Source organism: Lycium ferocissimum, unplaced genomic scaffold (assembly GCF_029784015.1).
Source record: "Lycium ferocissimum isolate CSIRO_LF1 unplaced genomic scaffold, AGI_CSIRO_Lferr_CH_V1 ctg797, whole genome shotgun sequence".
Lineage (NCBI taxonomy): Eukaryota > Viridiplantae > Streptophyta > Magnoliopsida > Solanales > Solanaceae > Lycium > Lycium ferocissimum.
Genome location: NW_026727035.1, coordinates 62,107 through 89,783, shown reverse-complemented (window position 1 = coordinate 89,783; position 27,677 = coordinate 62,107). Strand labels below are relative to the sequence as shown.

At 38.1% G+C, this 27,677-nt stretch overlaps 2 protein-coding genes across 2 annotated transcripts; both read left to right on the top strand.

Moving 5' to 3' along the window:
* The first annotated feature begins 954 nt into the window (after positions 1–954).
* LOC132045794 (photosystem I reaction center subunit psaK, chloroplastic) lies at positions 955–3,191 on the top strand. Its single transcript, XM_059436377.1, has 3 exons — positions 955–1,116; positions 1,837–1,920; positions 2,889–3,191. Exons 1-3 carry the CDS (start codon positions 1,033–1,035, stop codon positions 3,114–3,116), a joined length of 396 nt encoding a protein of 131 aa, XP_059292360.1. The 5' UTR covers positions 955–1,032; the 3' UTR covers positions 3,117–3,191.
* Positions 3,192–11,246: 8,055 nt separating this feature from the next.
* Positions 11,247–13,306, top strand: LOC132045797 (uncharacterized). The gene is made up of 2 exons (XM_059436378.1): positions 11,247–11,303; positions 12,668–13,306. The coding sequence occupies exons 1-2, from the start codon at positions 11,247–11,249 to the stop codon at positions 13,304–13,306; spliced, it is 696 nt and encodes a 231-aa protein (XP_059292361.1).
* The last annotated feature ends 14,371 nt before the right edge of the window (positions 13,307–27,677 follow it).

The window sequence follows — 27,677 nt, the reverse complement described above, 5'->3', positions numbered from 1 at the left end:
ATTAATTGAAATTAAAGAATAAATAAAAATAATTTAGTCAAATTATTATTTTAGTTAATATTTTCTTCAAAGACATAGGAAAAAAAAACATGGTAATTAAAACGGAAAAGGCTCAAATACTGTAGTAGAATTATCGGAAATAGTCATTTTCACCCATTCGATCAATAGTTTGGCTCATTTATCTTATCGAACTATCGGAAATGACTCATTTATCCACTCATCAATACTTTTCATTTCCATTTATCTTGTAATAGCCTTGTAAAATGACTCATTCATGCGATTTTCATTACTTGTAGGTTTTACTGATATTAGAAATGACACGTGGCCTCCAACTAGATTATGGTTGTGGGTGGATCGGGTGTATAGATCGGAATTTTTATTAATTTGGGGTTTAAAATTTGGCTGGGGCTGGTTTAATATTAGAGGTCTACGTCGTTTATTTAAATCAGCCTAATTTTAAATCACAAATTAATAAAAATCCGAGCCATACACCCGACCCACTCACAACCATAATCTAGTTGGAGGCTACATGTCATATCTGGTATTGTAAAACCGGCCTTAATGAAAAATTGGCATGGATGAGTCATTTTGGTAACTGCGATGACATAAATGAGCCAAACTATTAATAAGTGGCATAAATGAGCTATTTTCAATAGTTCGATTACATAAATGAGTCATTTTCGATAGTTTGATGGCATAAATGAGTCATTCCCGATAATTTAATGGCATATTTGAACCTTTTCCGTAATTAAAATAAATCGGAGGGAGTATAACAATCGAATTCCAACAAAATTTTGGAGTCAGCCATAAAATCTTATCCATTTCGAGTAAGCCAATATATGAATGACACCTCAGCAAACAAGTATCCAAGTGTATCCGAAATAGCCCCTTCTGTGGCCACAAACTCTTCATGTGGCCATGCCACATAAACTTCTCTACAATAGATGTATAACAATTTAAACAAACAAACGCAAAGAATATTACTCCAAACAAAGAGCTTCCATTCTCTGAAAATCTTGAGCTTGTGCAACAATGGCTGCTACCATGATGACATCTCTCCCACAATTCAATGGACTCAAACCCAAAACTTTCTCAACTTCTCCAGTTCAGGGCTTGGTCAGTTCCCCTTTTTTTTTATTTTTGTAGCTATCATTATTTGTTTGTAAATTTAGCCAGTAATTGTGAACTCAGTAACTAAGACGAGTTATGAATTTGCCATCAAATTCATAACTCATCTTGGTTTCTGAGTTCGCAATTACATACTTATATACATTTAATAGATTGTTTAATCCAAATACAGATCGTAGCTAATGATCTAGCTCCGCCTGTGTTACTATGTTTCGTATGTGGTAGAGTAAGCCAGAAATTTATACAAAAAGATTTAGAGAAATACTACAATGTCACACTTACGATGTAAGTTTATGATCCAAAGCAATTTCTGAACCCTTTTTATCACTGTACTATAATTTTTCCTAAGGAGATTCTACGGTTAATATATAACCTAGAATCTCATTTTTTTCTGGATTTGCAAAGTACATTTTTTTTTAATCAAGGAAGGGGATTTAATTGAACTCAATTACTTCCTATCTAGCTCCGCCCCTAAACAATATTAGGCTTGTTACTCATACTCTATGTTTAACTTAACATGCTCAGTGATGATTGATTTGCTTTAACCACACTGAAAGAGGAAAAAGAAAAAAGAAAAAAAGTAAAAAATGAAAATAAAAAACTTAACATAATAATATAAAAATAATGTACACAAAACTTAAGCTTTACACAAATTTTTATAATACTCTATGTTCTACAATTTTTTTTCTTCCTTGTATGTCTGCGCAGGTATCAGTTCAACCAATGAGGCGCAACAATGGGCAAGGCGCTTTGGGAGCTCGCTGTGATTTCATTGGCTCGTCCACAAATTTGGTAAATAACCAATTACCTAGTGCTAAGACTTAGAATTAAAGAAAATCAGAAAATCTTAATTTTTCAAAATATTAAAATGGGCTCCATTATTCAGTAAAACTCTTGTGTGTCAGTGGATTTGTAGTTTCTATTTTTTTTTTTTAAGAAAAAACACAAACCTTATATATGGAATTTAAAACATTCCGAGAATAAGCAAATTTTCAAAATTGAATAGAATTGTAGAAGAAATTCTACTTTTTCTTTTTTGGTTGAGAAAGCTGAATGCGGAACTTGGTCAAAAGAAAATAGTAACTTGGTCAAAATACTGCCTTCTGTCAATGGCATGATTTCTAATTACTAGTTAGACGTAGTTGGCTCAAATTCTTGACTTAATTAAACTAGTTTTTTTAATGTTAAGTTAACTCAGTCACATGTTCAATTAATAAACTTAATGAAGTTTTAAGTTATATACCCTAGCAGGGAAAGACCTTTACGCTACATGTGTAATTTTACCTATTATTGCAAATTATTAAATTTATTTTCATGGTTATCAAATCATGTTAGTTATAATGATATGTAACTTGTATAGACTATGCTCATAGAGTAATAGCGCAAACAATTTTTACACTATCATTGTAATTTAACATGTTATTTGTGTATTTTGTAGATAACTAGTTCCATTAATTGTGGACGGTTTTTGTAGTTATTTTTTTGCTTTAAGTTTTATGCGCTGACGGTACAAAAGATATTGATTGCAATCTGGTTACCTATTAGTTAATTGCTTTTAAATCGCCTCATAAAATTTAATCGACAATATGGTACAATGGTATAACACATGTTAAAATTTGCTAAGTGTAAAGATCATTTAATTCCGACTCTTGTTAACTTAACAATGGCATAATAGTACTGTACGTTATCAGCTTACAAAACTTAAACTCTGTTCAATTTTTTTAGAGCATGATAACAATTATTTTCATGTTTTGGGACAGATAATGGTGACTTCAACAAGCCTAATGCTGTTTGCTGGTAGATTTGGGTTGGCACCATCAGCAAATAGGAAGGCGACAGCTGGACTAAAGCTTGAGGTGAGGGACTCAGGTTTACAAACTGGTGACCCTGCTGGATTTACACTTGCTGATACTTTGGCTTGTGGCACTGTTGGTCACATTATTGGTGTTGGTGTTGTTCTTGGCCTTAAGAACATTGGTGCTATTTAATTTAAAATTGTATCTCTGTTTATAAACCAAATCTTTTGTGAATTATTCATATTTCTATCACCTTTCTAGCTTGAACGCTTCTTTTTTCCCTTTGAAACTTGATTCGTTTGCAAAGTGAAAGAAAGATAAATGGATGGAAGTTTTGAGAGAACATCGATGGAAATAGGGGCTTCAAATTTACCCCATGATAATATAATATGCCAACCAGTCAAACTTCATTGGCAGCTTATTTTAGGTATAGTCTTGTCACGCCTCAAATTTGAACATATAGCTAATCAATCACACGACTAAATTTTTTTTTTTTTTCATTTATAAATATTGTGCACTCCCTCCTGCTCAATTTATGTGACACAATTTGGATTTCAAGAATCCAATTATACAGACATACAATGTTTTTTAAAAATAACTTACATATTTAGAAACTACACATGGTTTGAGTGCTTTTTTGCTTTTTGAATGTTGAATTTGTTTGCAAAGGAAGGAATGTAAGTGAAAGAAAGATAAATAGAAGGTAATTTCGAGGAGAACGTTAATAATTCTAGGTGTGTCAAATTTACGTCAAGAAAATATTTTGGATATCATCTTGTCACGCTACAAATTTGGAGGAACACATGACTAGCACCCAATGTCTTAAACTGTGCATCGAGTGAACCAACTGAACGATAAACATACTGCATACATGCATATCCATTTCACATTATTGGGGACATCTATCTCTGTTTATAGTTAAATCTTTTGTGAATTATTCCTATTTTTAGAATCTTTCAAGCTAGCTTGATCACTTCTTTTATTTTTGAATCTTGAATTTGTTTCTAAAGGAAAGAAAGTAAGTGAAAGAGAGATAAATGGAAGGAAAATTTTGACTAGAACATTGACAAAATTAGGAGTGACAAATTTCGGATACAACATGTAAAGTTCAACCTGAATCCACCAATTTCACCTCTTCTCCAACCCCAACCCCAAGAATTATCCCCAAAATTGAACCCCTAATATACACAAGCCGGTCTTCAAACCACACCTTTTTTACCTACCCTAGTCCAAATTTCAACTCCAGTTCTAGTTCAACTTTTACTCGTACATCACAATTACCCACACAGGAGATTCCACCTGGGTGTGAAGAAACTAATGTTTATTCTGAATATAATCGAATTTCTGAGCTATTTAAAGAAGCTTTTGCAAGAAGAATGCATCATTTTGGAGATGTTGAGGTTGTGGAACACTAGGATTCTCGTGTTGAGGTTGTGGAAGACCCTGATTCTTGTGCCATTGTAACAGAGAAAATACACCATTAAAAAATGTCTTATGACTAATCTTTATATAAAATGTATTGTCTTATGTACCTTCATATAGAAAATACTTTTCAAAAAGGGGATGTTTTGTTTTGAAATGTTTGTGTTCATTAATTTCTATACTTGATATAAAAAAAATCAGAATAATTGACGTAAGATATACGTGTGCAACACACGTCTATAATGACTAGCCTTATATAAGAAATTTGATTCTTTTACATTTTATGTTGTCAATTTTCACTAAGAACTCAGAAGTCAAGTTTCATTCAAATTAATTAACGATTAATCGTTTTGACTGAATATTTTTACGTAAATGATAAATAGTAAAGTGTTAAGAAGTAGAATAAATAGCGCAGTAGCAACAAATGCAGGCATATTTACTTCCATGGCTCCATCGATTTTTTACTTCACAATAACTCGAGAAGTAGCATCTTCTAGCAAATATTTTGTCACAAAGGGGAGGTTATATTCTTTTTTACTTTTTGTTCTTCAATTTTTGTTCCTAATATATATTTATAATAGATGACGTGCGAAAAACATGCAAGGCCCGTGTTTAGTGACTAGTATGTAATGTACTAAAAAACCTTTGAATCTGGAATTGTAATTACCATAAAAAAAAAAATTAAAATTGGAAGCTGCCACATGGCATTTACATTTAAAAGACCCTCCCATTTAACCCCCCTCCTCTCCAATACTTGACCCCTAGTCAGCCGCTTTTTTGCATTTCCATTAACAAGACCTCTCTCAACATCTCTGCAAACCCCTAAGCTTTAATTTCTTTATCCTTTCATGTCCTAACAACCAAAAACTACATATTTATCCACAAAATTCTTCTTCTTCTCTACTGTTTAAAAAAAAATTGGGTTTTCTTTTCCCATTTCAAGACCTTGATCTTCAACCTGAATCAATCAATTTCACCTCTTCTCCAACCCCAACTCCAAGAATTATCTCCAAAATTGAACAAAAACTTGAACCACTTGATGAATATTCTAGCTGGTTCACTGCTCTCTCTTGCCACATTAGCATTTAAGGGGGTAATTATTCCATTTTTAAAAAGTTTAGGGGGGTAATAGAACCCAGAAAAAGATAAGGTATGTTGTAATAACTTCGGGTATAGTTCAAGTGGGTAATGATGCCTTATCCCAAATTTTTTATAAAAATTCAGTTTTTTCACATTTTGACAAGAAAAAACACTTTGTTCCATATTTTTTTTTAAAAAATAATCCAGAATTTATTTGAAAAATAAAAGTTTCCTAAAAAAAATGAAATCATGAAAATCTAGATTTTTTAAGGCATTTAAAAAAAAAAAAAAAATCCAGTTTTCCATATTTTAAAAAAAATCATTTTTTCCATATTTAAAAAAAAAAAAATTAAATTTTCAGATTTTTTAAATATCCATTTGTCATTTTTTTTAAAGAAATTCTGTTTTTCAATTTTTTTAAAAAATTGCCACGTAAGCGAAAAGAATTAAAAAGAAATAGAAAACAAATAAATATACATGTGGCAAGGAGAATGCATGTCACTCTCCCATAAGATAGTAGATATCCAGTTTCAGGGTAGTAACTATTTCATTTTAAAAAAGTTCGGAGGGGTAATAGGATTCCTGAAAAGGTAAGGTGTGTCGTAGCAACTGCGGCCAAACTTCAGGAGGGTAATAGTAGGTGCCTTATCCCTTTTAAAAAAACTAATGGTAATTACAATTCTAGCAAAGCAACTAATGTCCTTGAGGCTATAAATGGGCCAAAAGTTGAGCAGGGGCACAGATGAACCAAACTTATAACCGAGGATATATGTAGACATTTTGCAATGTTCAAGGGTATATTTGGCCCTTCCCCCTAAATAGAATCATAAGGGGAGAACAATAATCAATCTGCAGAATATCTTGCAAAGTACGCATGATGAGAAGCTTGGATAGATAATCTCTAAAATATGTCTGTCAAATACAAGAAACACAAACTTACAATAATGTTGTCTAAAAATCGAGAAATGTCTTTGTTCCTTTTCTTTTTGGGAGAAATGTTTCTCTCAAAACACGAGCACAAACTTACAATAATGTTGCGGTAAACTAACGGTAAAATATAGATTTGATACGTAAAAGAGAAAATACACGATAAAAATAATGTCTTATGACTAGTCTGTATATAAAATATATTGTCTTCCATACCCCAAATGATAAGATTTGAATTAGGGAAAAAACACTAATTCAACACTAAAACGTGGAATTAAAGGATAACAAGAAATTGTGATGAGAATTGAAGAAAAGGGGATAAGAAATAGAGGATAAAAGCAAGACCCAGTGAATAATGAACCTATGAGCAAATCTAAGTATATGAAACCTAGACCCTCTCAATTTGATTCAATTCAAAGAACCTATAATATTTGAAATCAAGGCAAGGGAAATTCAATTAAATCCACAAATGAACAACCCTTCATGAAATCAATGGAAATCGGTTCAAAACCAACAATGTAATCCACCATTAACTAAGTCTAAACCTAAAGGCTATTAAGCCAAACAAACTATCACTCCTTAGAGTATTCAATACATAATTCATCCAATCTTTTATCCATCTTTGCTATCACCACCGATAGCCTCTCAAGGATCAAATTTGCGCCCTCCATGGACAAGCTCTCCTTCTTTTGAATCCAACTTCGTTGATTAGTCGTTACAATCTTTGGACTAGGAGAAGACATCGGACTTGAGTAGTAGCCACAAGAACTTCCATAACCAACAAGTTGGTCACCTCCCGTCAACACTTCTCTCCTCCTACCCTCCACACCATAACCATATTGAGAACATGACACCTCCGGATTAGGATAAGAATCATAGTTCATTGTGTTTCTTGGATTAGGAAATGTATAATCTCTTCTCCTCCTCGGACTACTCCTACTCGGACCAATCCACACACTTATACCATTTTGCTTGGAATAGGAAGTATTACAAGGCGATGTACGTGAACATCTACTAAAAGACCCCTCATAAGAATTATATGCAATCCCATTATCTTCACAAGCATAATCACCAGGAAGTGCATAGCCACTAGGCTCATCATCACCACATTCTTCCCATTCTTGCAAGTTCTCACCAAGTGGTTCATATCGAAAGTGTGAGGAAGGAGCATACCTCAATTCAACCCCATGTCCATGGTGTGTAGGATGAGACTCTTCATGTTCGTATCCACCATAGGACTCTTCTTCATACTCATCTACACCTTGTTCTTCTTCATAAGCTCCATGAGGTGTTGCCTCGCAATTGCCCTTGGAGTAGTATTCTTCACCCTCGTACGAGTTATGATCATATCGACCATGTTCCTCATACGGCTCATGAGCACCATCACCATCATATTCATTGTAAGAATAGTGATTCTCATATCCCATGTCATCTCCCTCATAGCCCCTATATTCATCATAGTCATACCCTCCATTGCTAGAGGCATAACATTCGTAATCGTCTCCACAAGATCCCTAGGCTACGGAAGATATCCTTATATCTTCTTCTCCTTATGTCTCCTCTTCGTGTACCTACAAAACGAGCAAACAATGTTAGTAGCAAAAGCTCCTCACGTCACTTATATTTGCACTCAAACTTACCTTTCATCCTAAAGCTTCTTCCATGGCAACTCAATTCACAAGGTTGCTAACCTTTGTGGAGGAATACATTCTTGTTAATCGAAAGACGGACGACTCGATAAAGCAAAAAGACTTGAGCCAAGAAAATTCAACGATATCAAAACGAGAAGAGCTTGAAAGAATTGTCATGAAATGAAATTCGGACTCAAGAAGTAGTTAACAATAAGTAAGATCGATTACGAGTTGTTAATTAGTTAAGAGAATTAAAGAAATGAGATGAAGTTTAAAGGAATCGAATCCAAGTATATGATGGACTTACCTTAACTATACGTATTGTGGGGCAATTTTATAGTGGCTCTCAAAATTATACGACCCGTGTATAATTTCGCGGTGGAAATCTACGGTGGAAGTTGACATTTTACGGGGGGAATTGCATTTTATACGGTCCATATATACCCAACATATATCAAAAACGGTGAGCCAAGTTTTGGTGGTCCAATTTTACTGTGCAAATATACGGGATGTGAAAATTATACGGTCCGTATACAAGGACCGTATATTGCTTCAATTGCACACGTCTTGTACTTGTTTCCTCGAACCTTGAGTTGTATTTTTCTGATTTGCTGACTTGAATGGGCCCACACAACCTACTATTTTTTCTTTTTGGGGTAGAAAAACACTTTTCTCACTTTGGGAAAATTCTTTTGGATCAAACCGATCTTTTGGTCACCTTTTTCCTTATGAAGATATGAATATCTTCAAGAACACCAAGAACACTAAGAACAATTCAAGATCCAATGTATGCCCAAATCAACTCCATTTCCTCCCAAATTTTGGCTATGAACTCCGTTTCACTTGTAGAACAAAGCCTACTATCAATTACGCTTCAATTTCCACCCTATCATCAAGACCCACTTTCAAGTTTTTCAAGTCCTTCAAACCTTTAAGACCCAAAAATGGTAGATCCTTCAAATTATGTCAAATTAACTCAAATTTGGGATCTAAGTTCTCTATGATGTGGAGAACAAAGTCCAATAGGTTTCAACCTCCAATTTTACTTCCTTCAATAAAACCCAAACTTGTTCTTCAAGCTTGAAGCTCCAACAATGGTGAAATTCTCATAACACCTTCAAACACACCAAACTTTGTACCCAACTAGATTTGACCCTTGTGAACTCAATTCTACACTCAAATCAACACAAATCCGACAACAAAAGTAATTTTCGATTTTTTTTTTTTGTTGTGAAATTTCAGAATTTTGACTTTTTTGGAATTTTCAAATTTTGAGCCTAGGTTTAGAAATTGTAGAAACAAATCTTAGCCTATTCTCTGGTACCAAATGATAACAAATCGATTTCGGGATGAAGCCAAATCAATTCAAATGCGAAAAATTAAAGGATACGAAGAAAAGGAATGAGAAATAGAGGGATAAATATTTGACATGAATGGGGGAAATCCTATAGATAAATCTAGGTATATTAAACCTAAAACTTTCTACTTTGAATTCAAACACCCAAAAGAACCAAAACAATCTGAATCAAGGCAAGAAGTTCACTTGAAATCCGCAAATAAACAGTCTTCATGAATTCATTGGAAATAAAAAGTTCTACAACCAACAATGGAATCCACCATCATTCTAACACTAAAATTAAGCTAATCCTAGCTAAACAATCTATCACTCAAAGAGTATCTCATATCATCATAATTCAAGCTTTCCTAAATGAGGTAGATCCTCCTACTTGTACTACTAGAAAATTAAAAGACAACTAGCTATTATATAATTTCCCTTAGTGAGGCAAGGGCCTTGTTTGGCTAGTTGGGATATTGACTTGGAATTTGAAATGTTTCTTTCTTGCACAAATAGCCAACTCCCGATATTGTCCAAGTTTGCAAGTGTAGTCAATTTGCAGAAATGCCCCTGTTTGCACGTTTGGCCACTTTACGTTTATACCCTTCTTGCACTTCTAGCCACTGGCACATTTGGTCCCCTTTCTAGTAGCTTCTTCTTCAATCAACTCCCAAGCCACCTTCCACACATCATAAGCCATCTTGTGTGGCTTGTAGGAGCCTCCAAAGGCCTTCAATGCCATCCTTATCATCCATGCCACTTGTAGAGCTTGAAGTTCCATAACTTAGCTTTGGATGTAAGTCTTTAGATGAAGTGTGCCATGTAGGATCATATCAGTCATATAGAAAATACTTTCCAAAAAAGGGAGGTTTTTTTTTCCAAATTTTTGTGTTCATTAATTTCTCTTCTTGATTAAAAAAATAGAGTTATTGACGTAAGATATACATGAAACACACGTGTATACTGACTAGCCTTATATAAGACATATCTTCTTAAACTAAAATCTTTTCATTTTATTTCATCAATTTTGGCTAAGAAGTCAGAAGTCAATTTTTATTCAAAATAATTAATAATTAATTTGACTGACTATTTTTACGCAAATAATAAGTAGAAAAGAGGTAGGAACTAGAATAAATAGTGTAGTAGCAATAAATGCAAGAATATTTCATCTCATCGGATTTTTACTTCACAATAACTTGGAAAGTAACCTCTTCTAGCAAATATTTTTTACAAAGGGGAGGTTTTATTCCTTTGAACTTTTTATTCTTTAATTTGTGTTCCTGATGAATTAAAGTTGCGGAAATGATGATGTTGCGATGGATGTATGTGATGAAAAAAACAATCCAAAATCACAAGTTAGATCTATAGACAATGATGAACAACAGTAACCTCGATCTATTGTGGAGTATCTTTTGTAGAAGTCAATCAACTATCTAAACTTGGATGGTGATCTTCTAAGTCTAAGATATGTTCATTTTGATTTCTTCTCAGTGATGGATTAGATAGGAAAACAAAGCGTACCTGACTTAAGGACCAAACCGTGTATAAATAAGAATAAGGTACCTTTTCAGAAATACCCGTTAAGAAGAGCACCTCTTCAGTTATAGGCCCATCAAAATAACTGAAGGTTTAAATGAGGATCTATACATTTAAATCTCATACATTGTTAAATAATATTTCTATAGCTTATATTATTAATACTTTATTAGATCAGAAAAATTGACTCCTTATTGATAGCAAACCTATGTATAATTATACTAATATATGAGTCCATTAAAATATAAAATTACTAACAGTGCGTACATACTAGGAGAGGTAGGATTAGAAATGCAGATATCCTGGACATGGTGGGAGTAGCCCCGGTGGATGATAAGATGCGAGAAGCGAGGCTGAGATGGTTCAGACATGTGTAGAGGAGTGACACAGATGGCCCAATGCGGAGGTGAGAGAGGTTGGATATGGACGGTTTCAGGAGGGGTAAAGGTAGGCCGAAGAAATATTGGGGAGAGCTGATTAGACATTACATGATGAAGGTCTAGCTTACCGAGGACATGCCGTTAGATAAGAGGCTTTGAAGGACACATATTAGGTTAGAAAGGTAGTCGGTAGTTTTGCGTTGTCCTACTTATTCGCTCATACTAGTTAGTAGTCATAGTATTACTCTTATAGTTTCTTGTCCTTCGATTTCTGCTACTTTCTGTTGTCTCTTATACTTCGATTGTCGTATTAATTTATGGTAGCTATTGCCCTTTTTTCATACTGCTTTATCATGATTTTATAGTATTTTCCAAGACTTTTTATACTGCTATGAGTTGCTTGTCCTTGTGCCGCGGTTCTACCAGAACCAGTCTCTCTACCTTCCAAGGTAGGGGTAAGGCCTGCATACACTATACCTCCCTAAACCCCACTTTATTGGATTACACTGGGTATGCTGCTGTTGTTGTAATTTTTGTTCCCGATATAGATTTGTAATAGTTGACGTGTGGAAGCGTGCAAGGCCTGTATTTAGTCACTGGTCTTTATAGAGTCAAACCTGTCTGTGACAAAGATCGTTAGGTCTAAATTTTTTTGGTTGTTATAGAGAATGATTGTTATACACCTATAACAACATTAACATTTAAATAATATTTCGCCGTTATAGGCAAAAAAGATACATAAAATCTAATTTTTCATTTTTAGTTGTCAAATTCTAAGCTCAATCACACTTTGTATAGTGAAGGAAAATATTTAAATCATGAAAATTATATATTCATATAATAAACTTAGTCATAAATAGTGTACTAAAGGATCAGTTCCTGTTGGTCCCTCTCTCTCTCTCTCTCTCTAAGAAGATAACCCAACGATCTTCTTACCATCCCCCACCCCCTGCCCACCCCCACCCCCACCCTCTAACTCCGGCCAAAGAACCTTCCCGTGAGGTCGCTCTCCAGGTAAGCTGTCTCTTTCCTAGGGTTTGTGATAGCCTTATACCCACCCCTCTTCTTCTCCTATCTTCTTTCTCTTCCCTCCTTCCTTTTTTTTTTTTTGTGTTCTCCGCTCCTTTTTATCGCCTCTTGGTGCCCGCGAATCCGAGTCCGGCAGATTCGAGATTTTCGACGTGAACAGTGATTCCAGAATGAACAGTGAATCAGGCGTGCGTAGGTTCTGTCTAATTGGAGTTGGTACCTCCGGTTGCTTCTCTTTTTTTCTTTTTTTTTTTCCTTTTTTAATTTTAATTCTCTGTCTTTTATCCTTGTAGCTAATTTACATTCTTACATTACTTATATCGTTCTTGTTGTAGTATTTAGACTTTCATCTAGATTATTGCTAACTTGTGTTTTAGTATTGATTCCTGCCTGTTTGAGTAGTTTATATTTGCTTTACTGGCTTTGGTAGATGATGGTAGACTAGGGTCATGTTCTCGGACGGGGGTGAGGGTTGGAGGGGGTAGGTGGGTTAAGGGAGTTTCTAGTCTGCGAGTAGGGTCTTGGAATATTGGGACTTTAACGGGGAAGTCCATCGAACTAGTTAAGATTCTTAAGAAGAGGAGGATTAATATAGCTTGTGTCCAGGAGACTAAATGGGTAGGATCTAGGGCTAAAGATGTAGACGAGTATAAGTTATGGTTCTCAGGTAGGTTGAATGATAGGAAGGGGGTAGGCATTTTAGTAGATAGTGGCTTAAGTGTCCAGGTGGTCCGGGTTAAGAGAGTCAATGATAGGATGATGACGATTAAGCTGGTCGTTGGAGGGTTTATTTTGCACATTATTAGTGCTTCCGTGCCGCAAGCGGGCTTGGGCGAGGAGGGGAAGAGACGTTTTTGGGAGGATTTGGATGAGATGGTAGGAGGTATACCACCCACTGAGAAGCTATTCATAGGAGGAGATTTCAATGGACACATCGGGTCAATTTCGGGGGGATATGACGATGTGCATGGAGATTGTAGTTTCGGGGACAGGAACGGAGGAGGAGTTCCACTGTTGGATTTTGCAAAAGCTTTGGGCTAGTGGTAGCCAATTCGAGTTTCCCGAAGAAGGAGGAGCACTTGGTAACCTTTCTTAGTTCGGTGGCTAAGACGCAGATAGACTTTTTACTCCTTAGGAAGGACGATAAAGGTCTCTGTAAAGACTGTAAGGTGATTCCGAGTGAGAGCCTAACGACCCAGCATAAGCTCTTAGTGATGGATTTAGAGATCAAGATGAGGAAGAGAAAGAGGGTCGTGGATGACAGGCCTAGGATTAAATGGGGGAGTTTGACCATGACGGGTGCCCTGGAGATGGGGGAGAAGTTGAGGGCTATGGGAGCTTGGGAGAGTAGTGGGAAGGCGACCGACATATGGGATTGGAAGGCTAGTTGCATTAGGGAAACAACTAGAGAGGTGTTGGGGGTCTCGAAAGGTAGCCGTGGTCAGCACTAAGGGGATAGTGGTGGAATGGAGAAGTTCAAGAGAAGGTGTAAGCAAAGAAGGTGGCGAATGCGAAGCTAGTAGATAGCAAGGGTGATGAGGAGAATCGGATGAATAGGGAATTGTATAAGATGGCGAGGAAGGAGGCAATGTTAGCGGTTACGGGGACAAAAACAACAGCTTTTAAATGCCTGTATGCAGAACTAGAAGACAAAGACGGGGATAAGAACTTGTTCTGACTAGCCAAGGTGAGGGAGAGGATGGTGCGTGACTTGGATAAAGTGAAGTCCATCAAGGATGAGGATGGCAGGGTACTGGTGGAGGACGCTCTCATTAGACGGAGATGGCAGTCATACTTCCATAAACTCTTGAATGATGAAGGGGACAGAGACATTGTGTTGGGAGATTTGGAGTACTTCGAGAGGTGTCATGATTTTGGATATTGTAGGAGTATAAAGGTTGAGGAAGTTAGGGGTGTTGTTAGTGGGATGAGTGGGGAAGAGCGACTGGGCCCAGCGAGATTCCTTGGGAATTTTGGAAGACTGCAGGCTGGGCAGGTTTAGAGTGGTTGACTCGGTTATTTAATGTCATCTTTAAGACGGCTAAGATGCCCGAAGAATGGCGAGGTAGTACAATGATTCCATTTTACAAGAACAAGGGCGACGTTCAAAGTTGCAACAACTACAAAGGGATCAAACTGGTAAGCCACACTATGAAAGTGTGGGAAAGGGTGGTGGAGATGAGTGTGAGGAGAGACGTTCCTAGTTCAGAGAACCAGTTCGGATTCATACGGGGGCACTCAACTACAGAAGCTATTCATCTTGTATGGAGACTGGCGGAGCAGTATAGGGAGAGAAAGAGGGACTTACACATGGTATTCATCGACCTAGAAAAGACATACAATAAAGCGCCGAGAGAGGTTCTATGGAGATGCTTGGAGGCTAGAGGTATACCTGTGGCATACATTAGGGTGATCAAGGACATGTATGATGGGGCCAAGACCAGGGTAAGGACTATAGGAGGAGACTCGGAGCACTTTCCAGTTGTGATGGGGTTGCACCTGGGATCAGCTCTTAGCCTATTTTTATTTTCCTTAGTGATGGATGGATTGACGTGGCAAATTGAAGGTGAGGTGCGATGGTGTATGTTATTCGCGGATGACATAATCCTGATTGACGAGACTCGCAGCGGAGTTAATGCTAAGCTGGAGGTTTGGAGACAAACTCTGGAGTCTAAAGGGTTCAAGTTGAGTAGGACCAGGACAGAGTACTTGGAGTGCAAATTCAGTGATATAGTACATGAGGCTAAAGTGGAAGTGAAGCTTAGCACCCAGGTTATACAGAAGAAAGATAGTTTCAAGTATCTTGGGTCTATTATACAAGCAAATGAGGAGATTGATGATGACGTTACACACTGTATTGGTGCAGGGTGGATGAAATGGAGGCTTGCCTCCCGAGTGTTGTACGACAGAAAGGTTCCACCAAAACTTAAAGACAAGTTCTACAAAGTGGTGGTTAGACCAACTATGTTGTATGGAGTGGAGTGTTGTCAAGTCAAGAAATCTCATGTTCAGAAGATGAAAGTGGCAGAAATGAGAATACTGCGATGGATGTGTGGGCACGTTAGGAGCAATAGGATTTGGAATGAAGTTATCCGAGATAAGGTAGGAGTAGCCTCGGTGGAGGACAAGATGCAGGAAGCGAGGCTGAGATGGTTTGGGCATGTGATGTGGAGAGATGCAAATGTCCCAGTGCGGATGTACGAGAGGCTGGCTATGGACGATTTTAGAAGAGGCAGAGGTAGGCTGAAGAAGTATTGGGGAGAGGTGATTAGACAAGACATGACACATTTCTAGCTTACCGAGGACATGACCTTAGATAAGAGGGTATGAAGGACTCAGATTAGGATAAAAGGCTCGCAGGTAGTCGCGTTTATCCTTTCTTATAAGTAGTTACATTGCTCTATAGTTTCTTGTCCCTTGATTTCGGCGAGTATCTGTTTTCACAGAATGGTTTATCATGGCTTATTCACTTTTGTTGTTTTCATTTTCATAATTGCTTTGAATTGTTTGCTCGTATCTGACCTTTCCTTTGCTTTTTCTTGAGCCGAGGGTCTTCCGGAAATAGCCTCCCTACCTAAGGTAGGGGTAAGGTCTGCATACACTCTACCCTCCCCAGACCTCACGTTGTGGGATTCACTAGGTATGTTGTTGTTGTAGTGTACTAAAGGGTCAAATATTTGGTCAAAATGTCTACATTTATTATTAGTAATCATAGATATTCTATTTTTTTAAAGATGGTTAATTATTATGTTACTAAAAAAATGAAGATAGTTGCTATATTGGGGGGGGGGGGGGTAATTTTAAAAAAGAGTGTACTGTTATAAAGTTGGTTGTTGCTGTTATAGGAAAAATGCTATTATAGAGAAGTAAAATATAACATAAAAAATCAGTTGCACAAAAACTTGATTGTTATAGAGAGGTGTTGTTAGATGCGGGTGCTGTTATAGAGAGGTCTGACTATATATAAGATAATATATTTTTCTTTAACATCTTCTAAATATGTTTTTCTTTGGCCTCCGACTTCATTATGGTGATAATGGCTATGTGCTACATAAAAGCTCTTAGATTGATTGCATTATAAACTTTTTTAGTTAGGCTGATAGAGTTCTTTTGAACTTGATATCAATCAGAAACATATACTATAGTTGCGCAAGAATAGGTGAAGAGGATAAGATTATAAATGTGAAATCATTGTTTAAAAGAAAAAGTTCAATGGAGAAAGTTTGGTCTTCGATACTTGTCGATGTACATGGAAAGTTCACTAATACTTGTTAAAAGCAATCAAAGATAATGTTTATATTTGCGTAATAGAATTTTCATGTTATGTCGGTAGAGTTTTTCTGAACTGGCAGTCAAAAATACACACAACCATTGCCACGTGGTTAAAATTTTTATTAAATTGATTGCACAATAGACTTTTCTTCTACCGTCGATATCGTTTGTTTGAACTGTCAGTGAAAAATGAATACTATATCCGTCTTAATTTAAATGTCTTAGTTTCACTAGGTACAAAATTTAAAGGAAAAAAAAAACTTTTGAATCTTGTGGTCCAAAATTAATGATGTATGTAATGTACTAAAAAAACCTTTGAATCTGGTGTTTTTAAACTTGTAATGTAGGATATTTGAATAGTAAACTTCCTAAATATAGAAAGTGACACTCTTTTTAGGACAAACCAAAAAGGAAAGTAAGACAGTTAAATTGGAACAGAGGGAGTAGTAACTTTTCGTTCTTCAAGTCTATTCTATAATTCAAACAAATAGTTTTAGAATATATGCAAATAGATGTTTTTGGTACAAATTTAGTAAAAATTAATTGGCGCCACATATGCGTGCATAATACGTACCAAGATACAAGTCTTTTTTGTGGAATTTCTTTTTGCATTTTAGAAAGAAAGAAAAAAAAAGAGTCTTATTTGTGAGGAGAATATGAATTTTGAGTTTTTGAATATTTATGACTAGCGTTTTTAGTTGAGGAAGCACAAAATGAACTTTGATGGAGAAAATTTGTTTCTGATTTGTGTTTATTTATGTGACGGTTTACATGTAACATATTAGTCTAAACTAATTGATGATACATTTCCTTGTCTTTCTCGTTGATGATTCTTTGAGTGTTGTTTTCTTGTAAGGCGTTTACTTATAACTTTACGGATTCGAGGAGTAGAGGCTTCCACCTAGGTTATAACTTGATATTATGAAGATTTATTGTGATTCCCTTATCTTGTTTGCTCCTTGGTTATGTATTGCTCATTAAATGATTGCTAGGTTACTTGGTAGGGATCTTGGTGAGGAGGACACATATTTAAGGATTTGACATTTCTTTCGGGGCCCATGACCTGAGATTGATGTTACATTTTATTTCATTGTTGTGGACCAGTATCTGAATATGCTTATTTACTGTGATTGATTTCCTATTATTCTTATCTGTCGATTTCTACCTGATACATATGTTTTGCTAATTGTTGTTGGCCTGTGATGCTTGCCAGTACATGTGTTGTACTGATACTACTCTTGCTATACCGTTCTTGGGTGTAGAGATTGTTACAAGTTTATATCCGAGATTCGATTAGCTCCCGAGGATCTCACCGAGTCATATCACAAGATTTCTGTTATTTCTCATTCGAACAGAAGTTGTATCTAGTTTAAGGTTGTATCTCATCTAAGGTTGTATTTCATCTTAAGTTGTGATTTAGTATGCTCTTGTACAAGTCTAGACCCGTTTTTGGGATTGGTGGATTTATGAAAGTATTTTCTTGTTATTTTTCATTCTTTTAAATTCAAGTGTTGAAATGGCTAGCTTATTGCTTCTTTAATAGTGCGTATTTCAAAGGTTTGGTTTGGGAAGGGTTCGCCTACTAGGTGGGATTTTGTAGGAGCTCGCTCGGTTCACTTGTTGGGTTGTGACAAGTTGGTATCATAGCTTTAGGTTACCGATCTCACGAGTACAAGAGCAGTGTCTAGTAGAGTCTCATGGAATGGTACATAGACATCCGTACCCATCTGCGACAGGCTATAGGGCATTTAGGAAACTTCCTTTCTTTCACTCCTATCGTGCTACTTCGTTCAAATTGGTATCTGGCTGTATCTAATTGGTATCTAGTAATAATGTGTTTTTGGAGTGTTGTGTGTGCCTGGTTCATGTGTAAAGAAAGATTAGACGGGTTCCGAGTGTCGCGTGAGTTCCTAAGGTTAGCAAATTTTTCCTCCGATTTCAGTTGTCTCGCTGGGGCGAGCATGGGTGTAACACCTCAGACCTTTAACTTAAGCTTTGACCATGATTCTAGACTTAGAAAACCAGATAAAGAATGTGGCAATTGGAAATTTCTCTTCAGTTGTCAGATGGGATTTACCCCCCAGAATGCGGATCGTATTTCAGTATACGGCCCGTATTTCAGTATACGGCCCGTATTTCAAATCGTAATTTGGCATCTAAATCACTGTGCATTATGGAATTTGGCTTGGGGAATTTATATTGTTAAATACGGACCGTATTTTGGAATATGATCCGTAAATTATGGTCTTATTTGAGGAGGAAAATAAAGCAGTGTTTCTGTTTTGAAATATGTTAAATTACGGTCCAGGTTTACGGAACGTAATTCAGAATACGGACCATATTTCTCAGCCCGCACTAGAAACTATAAATACCTGGTTTCAGTTCTAACTTTTATTTTTACAAGTCCCTAGACCCTAGAAGGACCTGTTCCTCTCCTCCATCACCAAGAACACCAAGCTAAATCAATTCTAATTATCCCAAGTGAATTCTAACATAAGATTATGAACATTAAGCATGAATTCAATGTTTTTAACTTAGGGTTTTCAAGAAAGCCCATTTAAGGGTTCAAGACTTCGGCTTTTGGAATTTTTCTTAATTTCAGACATCGTAGTTACAAGACTTGGAGCGTATATAGGTATGTGAGGCTAAATACCTACGTTAGGGAAGGTTCATGATTCTCCCTACGCCTCATTCTTCATACTTGTTAGTAATTAGACTCATAATACAACCCTAGTTTCATGATATGTTGTAGAACTGTTATCTTCTAGGGTTGCAGTTACAGAATTCATTCATGGTTGTCTAAGTATTTCCGCATTATGATATTTCAGTCAGACTTCCAGTTAATCGGCATGTGTTAGTTTTATTTTATAAATCAGTTATGTTTTGGAATCACATGTTGATTCAACCAGCCAGTTGGTTCGCTCAATTACATGCGATCAGGCACCGGGTGCCGTGTTATGTCCAGGCCTAGGTTCGGGGCGTGACAAAGCTTGGTATCAGAGCCTAGGTTCAAGTGTCTTAGGGAGTCTATGAAGCCGTGTCTAGTGGGGTCACTTTTATGTGTGTGAGTGCCCACACATATAAATAGTTGACCACTAAAACATTCAGGATTTGTTTCACTTCTTTCATACTCTAGTTCGTGCAGATAGAGCAATGTTTTTAGGAATTGTTCTAACTCGTGCGAATTATGTATTTCAGAAAAGGCTCCGAAAAGAAAGTACAACAAGAGAAATATGGCTACTAGCTAGAGGGCTACCGTTGATGCAGCGACAAAAGGGGGCACTCTTGCCCAGACAGCCGCCGCAGCTAATGCCGTAGCTACGTCTCCCAATGCTTTGGACGCCGATGTTAGAGGAGCTATTCAGCTGCTCACTCAAATTATGGCAAATCAGGCCCAGTGATAGGAAACGGCCCCTAGCTCAGGTACTAGTAGTGGGTTGAATAGTTCTAGGACTCAGGAGTTTATGCGGATGAAGCCGCTAGTGTTCGTGGGGTTAAAGAAGGATGAAGACCCGCAGAATTTCATTGATGGACTCCAGAAGGTGTTTCGAGTGATGCATGCTAATGATACAGAGGCAGCGGAGCTTGGAGCTTTCCAGCTGCAAGATGTGGCTCATATTTGGTATGAGACATGGGAACAGTCCTGAGGGGAGGATGCATCTTCTGCTTCTTAGGATGAATTTGCAGACGCTTTCATTGAGCACTTCATGCCAATTGAGGTCAGGGAAGCCAAGGCTATTGAGTTTGAGAATCTATGGCAAAATGACATGACGATTCAGGATTATTATCTCAAGTTCGTGTCATTGTCCAGATATGCTCCTCACATGGTTCCTGACATGAGGGCCATGGTTAGAAGGTTTGTACTTGGGCTTAAACTCGAATTGCACAGGGATGCCAACACAGTTGCTCAGAACGATAAGATGACTATTTCTAAGATACTGGCATTTGTGCAAGGTAACGAGACTAGGCTGAAGGAAAAAGAAGCCCTACAAAAGCAGAAAGATAGGGAATTCAGCAAGAGGGCTAAGTCTACAGGAAATTTCAGTCAGAGAGGAACTCAGGGAGGCGAAAATCCCAGTTCTTCAAGAATAAGTCTTTAGGACCTGCTCCGTCTACAGTCAGTGTCCCATCTCAGAGGTCCAAGTTTAGCCAGAAAAGCCAGAATTTTAGAGCAGCCACATATCCTACTTGCAGCAAGTGTGGGAGGAGATACCCAGGAGCATGCCGTTCGAGCATGGGTGGTTGCTTCGAATGCGTTCAGCAGAGCCATTAGCTGAAGGATTGCCCATCCGCAAGATAAAATTCTGGGGGAAATGTAGCTCAGTCTACCAATTCTGCGGCTCCCTGAAATACCCAAGCCCAGCAGGGGCGCGGGGCAGCAAAGTCTGGCAATACGAGTGGTGGTCAGAACAGTCTGTATACACTATCAGGTCATCAGGATACAGAGAATTATGGAGATGTTGTCATAGGTATGCTAACAGTCTTCACCTTCGATGTATTTTCTCTTATGGACCCAGGATCCACTCTATCTTATGCAACCCCTTACATTGCTAACAAGTTTGGGATAGAACCCGAACAATTGCATGAACCCTTCGATGTATCCACACCAGTTGGGGAATCAGTTATCACTAGATGTATCTATAGGGGTTGTCCAGTGTTAATCTACCACCGCAGCACCATAACAGAGTTGATAGAATTAGAAATGGTAGAATTTGACGTAATCGTGGGTATGGATTGGTTAGACTCATGTTATGCCTCAGTGGGTTGTAAAACCAAAACAGTAACCTTTGATTTTCCCGATGAACTTATTGAATGGAAGGTTAATTCAGTAGCACCCAGTGGCAGATTTATTTCCTACCTTAGAGCCAGAAAGATGATTTTTGAAGGGTATATTTACCACTTAGTTCAAGTCAGGGATGCATATGCCCAAACTCCGACTCTTCAGTCAGTACCAGTTATTAGTGAGTTTCCAGAAGTCTTTCCAGATGACTGCACCGGAGTCCCTCCTCATAGGGAAATTGACTTTGGGATTGACCTACTTCCCGGCACTAAGCCGATATCTATTCCGCCATATCAAATGGCCCCAGCAGAGTTAAAAGAGTTGAAAGTTTAGTTGAAGGATCTTCTTGATAAGGGATTTATAAGGCTAAGTGTCTCACCTTGGGGCGCACCGGTCTTGTTTGTCCGAAAGAAGGATGGATCCTTGCGTATGTGTATAGACTACCGCCAGTTGAACAAGGTCACCATTAAGAACAAGTACCCTCTTCCCAGAATCGACGACTTGTTTGATCAACTTCAGGGTGCTTAGTGTTATTCCAAGATTGACCTCAGATCAGGCTACCATCAGTTAAAGGTTAAGGAAGTTGATATTTCAAAAATCACTTTCAGAACCCGCTAGGGCCATTTTGAATTTCTTGTCATGTCGTTTGAGTTGATGAATGCACCAACAACTTTCTTGGATCATATGAACAGAGTCTTCAAGCCTTATCTCGATTTATTCGTCATTGTGTTTATTGATGACATATTGATGTATTCCCTTAGTGAGGCTGATCATGAAGAGCATCTCAGAATAGTGTTGCTGACACTCAAGGATCGTGAGCTTTATGCGAAATTCTCAAAGTGCGAGTTTTGGCTAAAGTCAGTGGCATTCTTAGGCCATGTGATTTCAGGTGAAGGTGTTAAAGTGGACTTTCAAAAAATTGACGCTGTCAAGAACTAGCCCAGACCCACCTCAGCATCAGATATTGGAAGTTTCTTGGGTCTAGCAGGTTATTACATGCGTTTTGTTGAGGGATTTTCCTCTATCTCAGCTCCGTTAACGAAGTTGACCCAGAAGAAAGTCAAATTCCAATAGTCGGATGCATGTGAACAGAGTTTCGAAGAGTTGAAGAAGAGATTGACTTCTGCTCCCGTGTTGACGCTACCAGAAGGAATCGAAGGGTTCGTGGTTTATCGTGATGCTTCGGGAGTTGGTCTCGGATGTGTCTTAATATAGCATGGTAGGGTTGTCTCTTGTGGGTCTAGACAACTTAAGGCTCATGAAAAGAATTATCCGACTCATGATCTAGAATTGGCAGATGTGGTTTTTGCACTTAATATATGGCGTCACTACTTGTATGGAGTGCATGTAGCTATTTTCACCGATCACAAAAGCCTGCAATATATTTTCAAGCAAAGAGAGTTGAATCTTAGGTAGAGAAGATGGCTCGAATTGCTTAATAACTATGATGTGGATATTCTCTATCATCCAGGAAAGGAGAATGTTGTAGCCGATGCTCTCAATCGGCGTTCCGTGGGAAGTTTAGCTCATGTTGATGCAGATAAGAAAATTATGACCAAGGAAGTTCATTATTTTGCCAGTCTTGGGGTTCGACTTTTGGACTCTGAGGATGGCGGTGTAGTTGTTCAGAATAAAACCATTTCCTCCTTAGTCATTTAAGTTAAAGAGAAGCAGTATGAGGATCCCTACTTTTTGCAGCTGAAAGAGGGGATTCACAAGCATAAGACGACAGCTTTTGAACAAAGGGGAGATGACAGTACCTTGAGATATCGAGGCAGATTATGTGTTCCAGATGTAGATAGGCTTAGAAAGCGAATTATGTCAGAAGCTCACAATTCCAGGTATCCATTCATCCAGGTTCCATGAAAATGTGTCATGATCTTAAGGAGATTTATTGGTGGAACGATATGAAAAAGAATGTAGCAAATTTTGTGGCTAAGTGTCCAAATTGCCAGCAAGTGAAAGCCGAACACCAGAGGCCTGGTGGCTTGGCTCAAAATATTGATATTCCTGTCTGGAAATAGAAAATGATCAATATAGACATTGTATCAGGTCTACCTCGTTCAGCTAGGTGGCATAATTCTATTTGGGTGATCGTTGGTCGGCTTACTAAGTCGGCGCACTTTTTTCCGGTCAAGACCACAGACTCAGTAGAAGATTACGCCAAGTTGTATGTTAATGAAATTGTCAGATTGCATGGGACCCCAGCATCTATTATTTCAGGTCGTGGTACTCAGCTCACAACGAACTTCTGAAAATCCTTCCAGAAAGGATTGGGTACCAAGGTTAACCTCAGTACAACTTTTCACCCTCAGACAGATGTCCTAGCAGAGCACACCATTCAAACCCTTAAGGATATGTTGAGGGCATGTGTCCTTGATTTCAAAGGTAATTTGGATGATCACTTACCTCTTATTTTGAGTTTGCTTATAATAACAATTACCATGCTAGTATTGGGATGGCACTGTTTGAAGCTCTTTATAGGCAGAGGTGTAGATCACCAATTGGTTGGTTCGAAGTTGGTGAAGCAGAGTTGTTAGGACTAGATTTGGTCTATCAGGCTATGGAAAATGTCAAGTTAATTCAAGAGCATTTGAAAATGGCTCAGAGTCGCCAGAAGTCTTACACAGATGTGAGACGGAGAGATTTAGAGTTTGAAGTTAATGACTGGGTATTTCTTAAAGTCTCACCTATGAAGGGTGTCATGTGATTTGGTAAGAAGGGGAAGCTTAGTCCCCGCTATATTGGACCATACAGAATTCTGCGAAAGGTTGGTCAATTGGCTTATGAGCTTGAGTTGCCGCAAGATTTGGTTGCCGTACACCCAGTATTCCATGTGCCCATGTTAAGAAAGTGTGTGGGAGACCCGTCGTTGGTTATCCCGACTGATATCATAGTAGTTAAAGATGGTTTGACTTTCGAGGAAGTCCCGGTAGCAATCCTTGATCGCTAGGTTAGCAAGTTGAGAACTAAAAAGGTAGCCTCAGTAAAGGTTTTGTGGAGAAGTCAGAAAGTTGAAGAGGCTACATGGGAAGCCGAAGAAGACATGAACTCCAAATATCCCTATCTCTTTGAAGAATCAGCAGAAACCGATGAAGGTATTGTACTTTCCCCTCTCATATTTTTCCCTCTATAGTTTCCACGTTATCAGTATTCATCCAGTTAGACTGTCAGCTTAGTAGTTACTCAGTTCAATAAATAATTCAGTTCAGCCCCTCTCAGTTCGTTTTTCATGTGCTCATGTCAGTTAGTGTGCACATGTCTCAGCAGTCCCTTTTAACTAAAATCCATCATTCGAGGATGAATGATCCCAAGGGCGAGCATGGGTGTAACACCTCAGACCTTTAACTTAAACTTTGATCATCATTCTAGACTTAGAAAACCAGATAAAGAATGTGGGAATTGAAAATTTCTCTTCAGTTGTCAGATGGGAATTTAACCCCCAGAATACGGACCGTATTTCAGTATACGACCCGTATTTCAAATCGTAATTTAGCATCTAAATCACTGTGCATTATGGAATTTGGCTTAGGGAATTTATATTGTTAAATACGGACCGTATTTTGGAATACGACCCGTAAATTATGGTCTTATTTGAGGAGGAAAATAAAGCAGTGTTTCTATTTTGAAATATGTTAAATTACGGTCCAGGTTTACGGACTGTAATTCAGAATACGGACCATATTTCTCAGCCCGCACCAGAAACTATAAATACCTGGTTTCAGTTCTAACTTTTATTTTTACAAGTCCCTAGACCCTAGAACGACCTGTTCCTCTCCTCCATCACTAAGAACACCAAGCTAAGTCAATTCTAATTATCCCAAGTGAATTCTAACATAAGATTATGAACATTAAGCATGAATTCAATGTTCTTAACTTAGAGTTTTCAAGAAAAGCCATTTAAGGGTTCAAGACTTAAGCTTTTGGGGTTTTTCTCAATTTCAGACCAGTAGTTACAAGACTTGGAGCGTATATAGGTATGTGAGGCTAACTACCTACGTTAGGGAATGTTCATGATTCTCCCTACGCCTCATTCTTCATACTTGTTAGTAATTGGACTCATAATACAGCCCTAGTTTCATGATATGTTGTAGAACTGTTATCTTCTAGGGTTGCAGTTACAGAATTCGTTCATGGTTGTCAATTTGACTATCATGAACTCAGCATGTAATCTTTATAAACTTATGTATTATTATGACATGAGTGTCCGTCTAGAAATTCATTATGCTAAAAAACAGTCAATGTTTCAGCTCAGTCCAAAGATGTCTATTTCAGTTCAGTATTGTTCACTGTTGTTATGGTCTTAGTCTTTATTAATTAATCATAATTGAACATATGTGATTTTTCCCAAAGGCACACTCTTATGTATACGTATACTTGGCCGAGGCTATTGACTGACGCACTACTAGGCTGAGGAAATAGCGTGTACTTATTATTGGGCCGAGGCCCTACATATACAAACACAGATAAAATAGATGATTGAGATACAGAGCAGGGAGTATTCATAGCTCTACTTCTTTTGCTATCACACTTTACAGTTATTAGTTATCAGTTTCAGTTCCAGTACTTTATTCCTTCAGTTGCTTTACATACCAGTACAATTCAAATGTGTTGATGTCCCTTTTTATTGCTTGGGGGCTGCATCGCAATGATATACAGGTTGACGACTCAGTTGTTTAGGAGTGCACGTATCAGCTATTGGTGAGCCCCAGATTTCTTAGGGTCGTTGTCAGCTATCCAGTTATTTCAGTTTTTAGGCAGCTATATTATTCAACATTCTTAGAGGCTTTATAGACACAGTACAGACAATCAGATATTTGTTATGGTAGCCTTGTTGGTAGTTATACTCCGTTGTTCAATTGTTTTGGTTTAGCCATGTTGGCTACTTTCAGATATTTTCAGATTGTCTAAGTATTTCCGCATTATGACATTTCAGTCAGACTTCCAGTTAATCAGCATGTGTTAGTTTTATTTTATAAATCAGTTATGTTTTGGAATCACATGTTGATTCAGCCAGCCAGTTGGCTCACTCGGTTACATACGGTCAGGCACCGGGTGCCGTGTTATGTCCAGGCCCAGGTTCGGCACGTGACACAGCTTGGTATCAGAGCCTAGGTTCAAGTGTCTTAGGGAGTCTATGAAGCCGTGTCTAGTGGGGTCACTTTTATATGTGTGAGGGCCCACACATATAAACAGTTGACCACTAAAACATTCAGGATTTGTTTCACTTCTTTCATACTCTAGTTCGTGCAGATAGAGCAATGCTTTTAGGAATTGTTCTAACTCGTGCGAATTACGTATTTTAGAAATGGCTCCGAAAAGAAAGTACAACAAGAGAAATACGGCTACTAGCTAGAGGGCTACCGTTGATGAGCGATAAAAGGGGCACTCTGGCCCAGACAGCCGCCACAGCTAATGCCGCAGCTACGTCTCCCAATGTTTTGGACGCCGATGTTAGAGGAACTATTCAGCTGCTCACTCAAATTTTGGCAAATCAGGCCCAGTGATAGGAAATGGCCCTAGCTCAGGTACTAGTAGTGGGTTGAACAGTTCTAGGACTCAGGAGTTTATGCGGATGAAGCTGCTGATGTTCACAGGGTTAAAGAAGGGTGAAGACCCGCAAAATTTCATTGATGGACTCCAGAAGGTGTTTCGAGTGATGCATGCTAATGATACAGAGGCAGCGGAGCTTGGAGCTTTCCAGCTGCAAGATATGGCTCATATTTGATATGAGACATGGGAACAGTCCTGAGGGGAGGATGCATCTTCTGCTTCTTAGGATGAATTTGCAGACGCTTTCATTGAGCACTTCATGCCAATTGAGGTCAGGGAAGCCAAGGCTATTGATTTTGAGAATCTATGGCAGAATGACATGACGATTCAGGATTATAATCTCAAGTTCATGTCATTGTCCAGACATGCTCCTCACATGGTTCTTGACATGAGGGCCATGGTTAGAAGGTTTGTACTTAGGCTTAAACCCGAATTGCACAGGGATGCCAACACAGTTGCTTAGAACGACAAGATGACTATTTCTAAGATACTGGCATTTGTGCAAGGTAACGAGACTAGGCTGAGGGAAGAAGAAGCCCTACAAAAACAGAAAGATAGGGAATTCAGCAAGAGGGCTAAGTCTACAGGAAATTTCAGTCAGGGAGGAACTCAGGGAGGCGAAAATCGCCAGTTCTTCAAGAATAGGTCTTCAGGACCTGCTCCGTCTACAGTCAGTGTCCCATCTCAGAGGTCCAAGTTTAGCCAGAAAAGCCAGAATTTTGGAGCAGCCACATATCCTACTTGCAGCAAGTGTGGGAGGAGACACCCAGGAGCATGCCGTTTTCAGCACGGGTGGTTTCTTCGAAT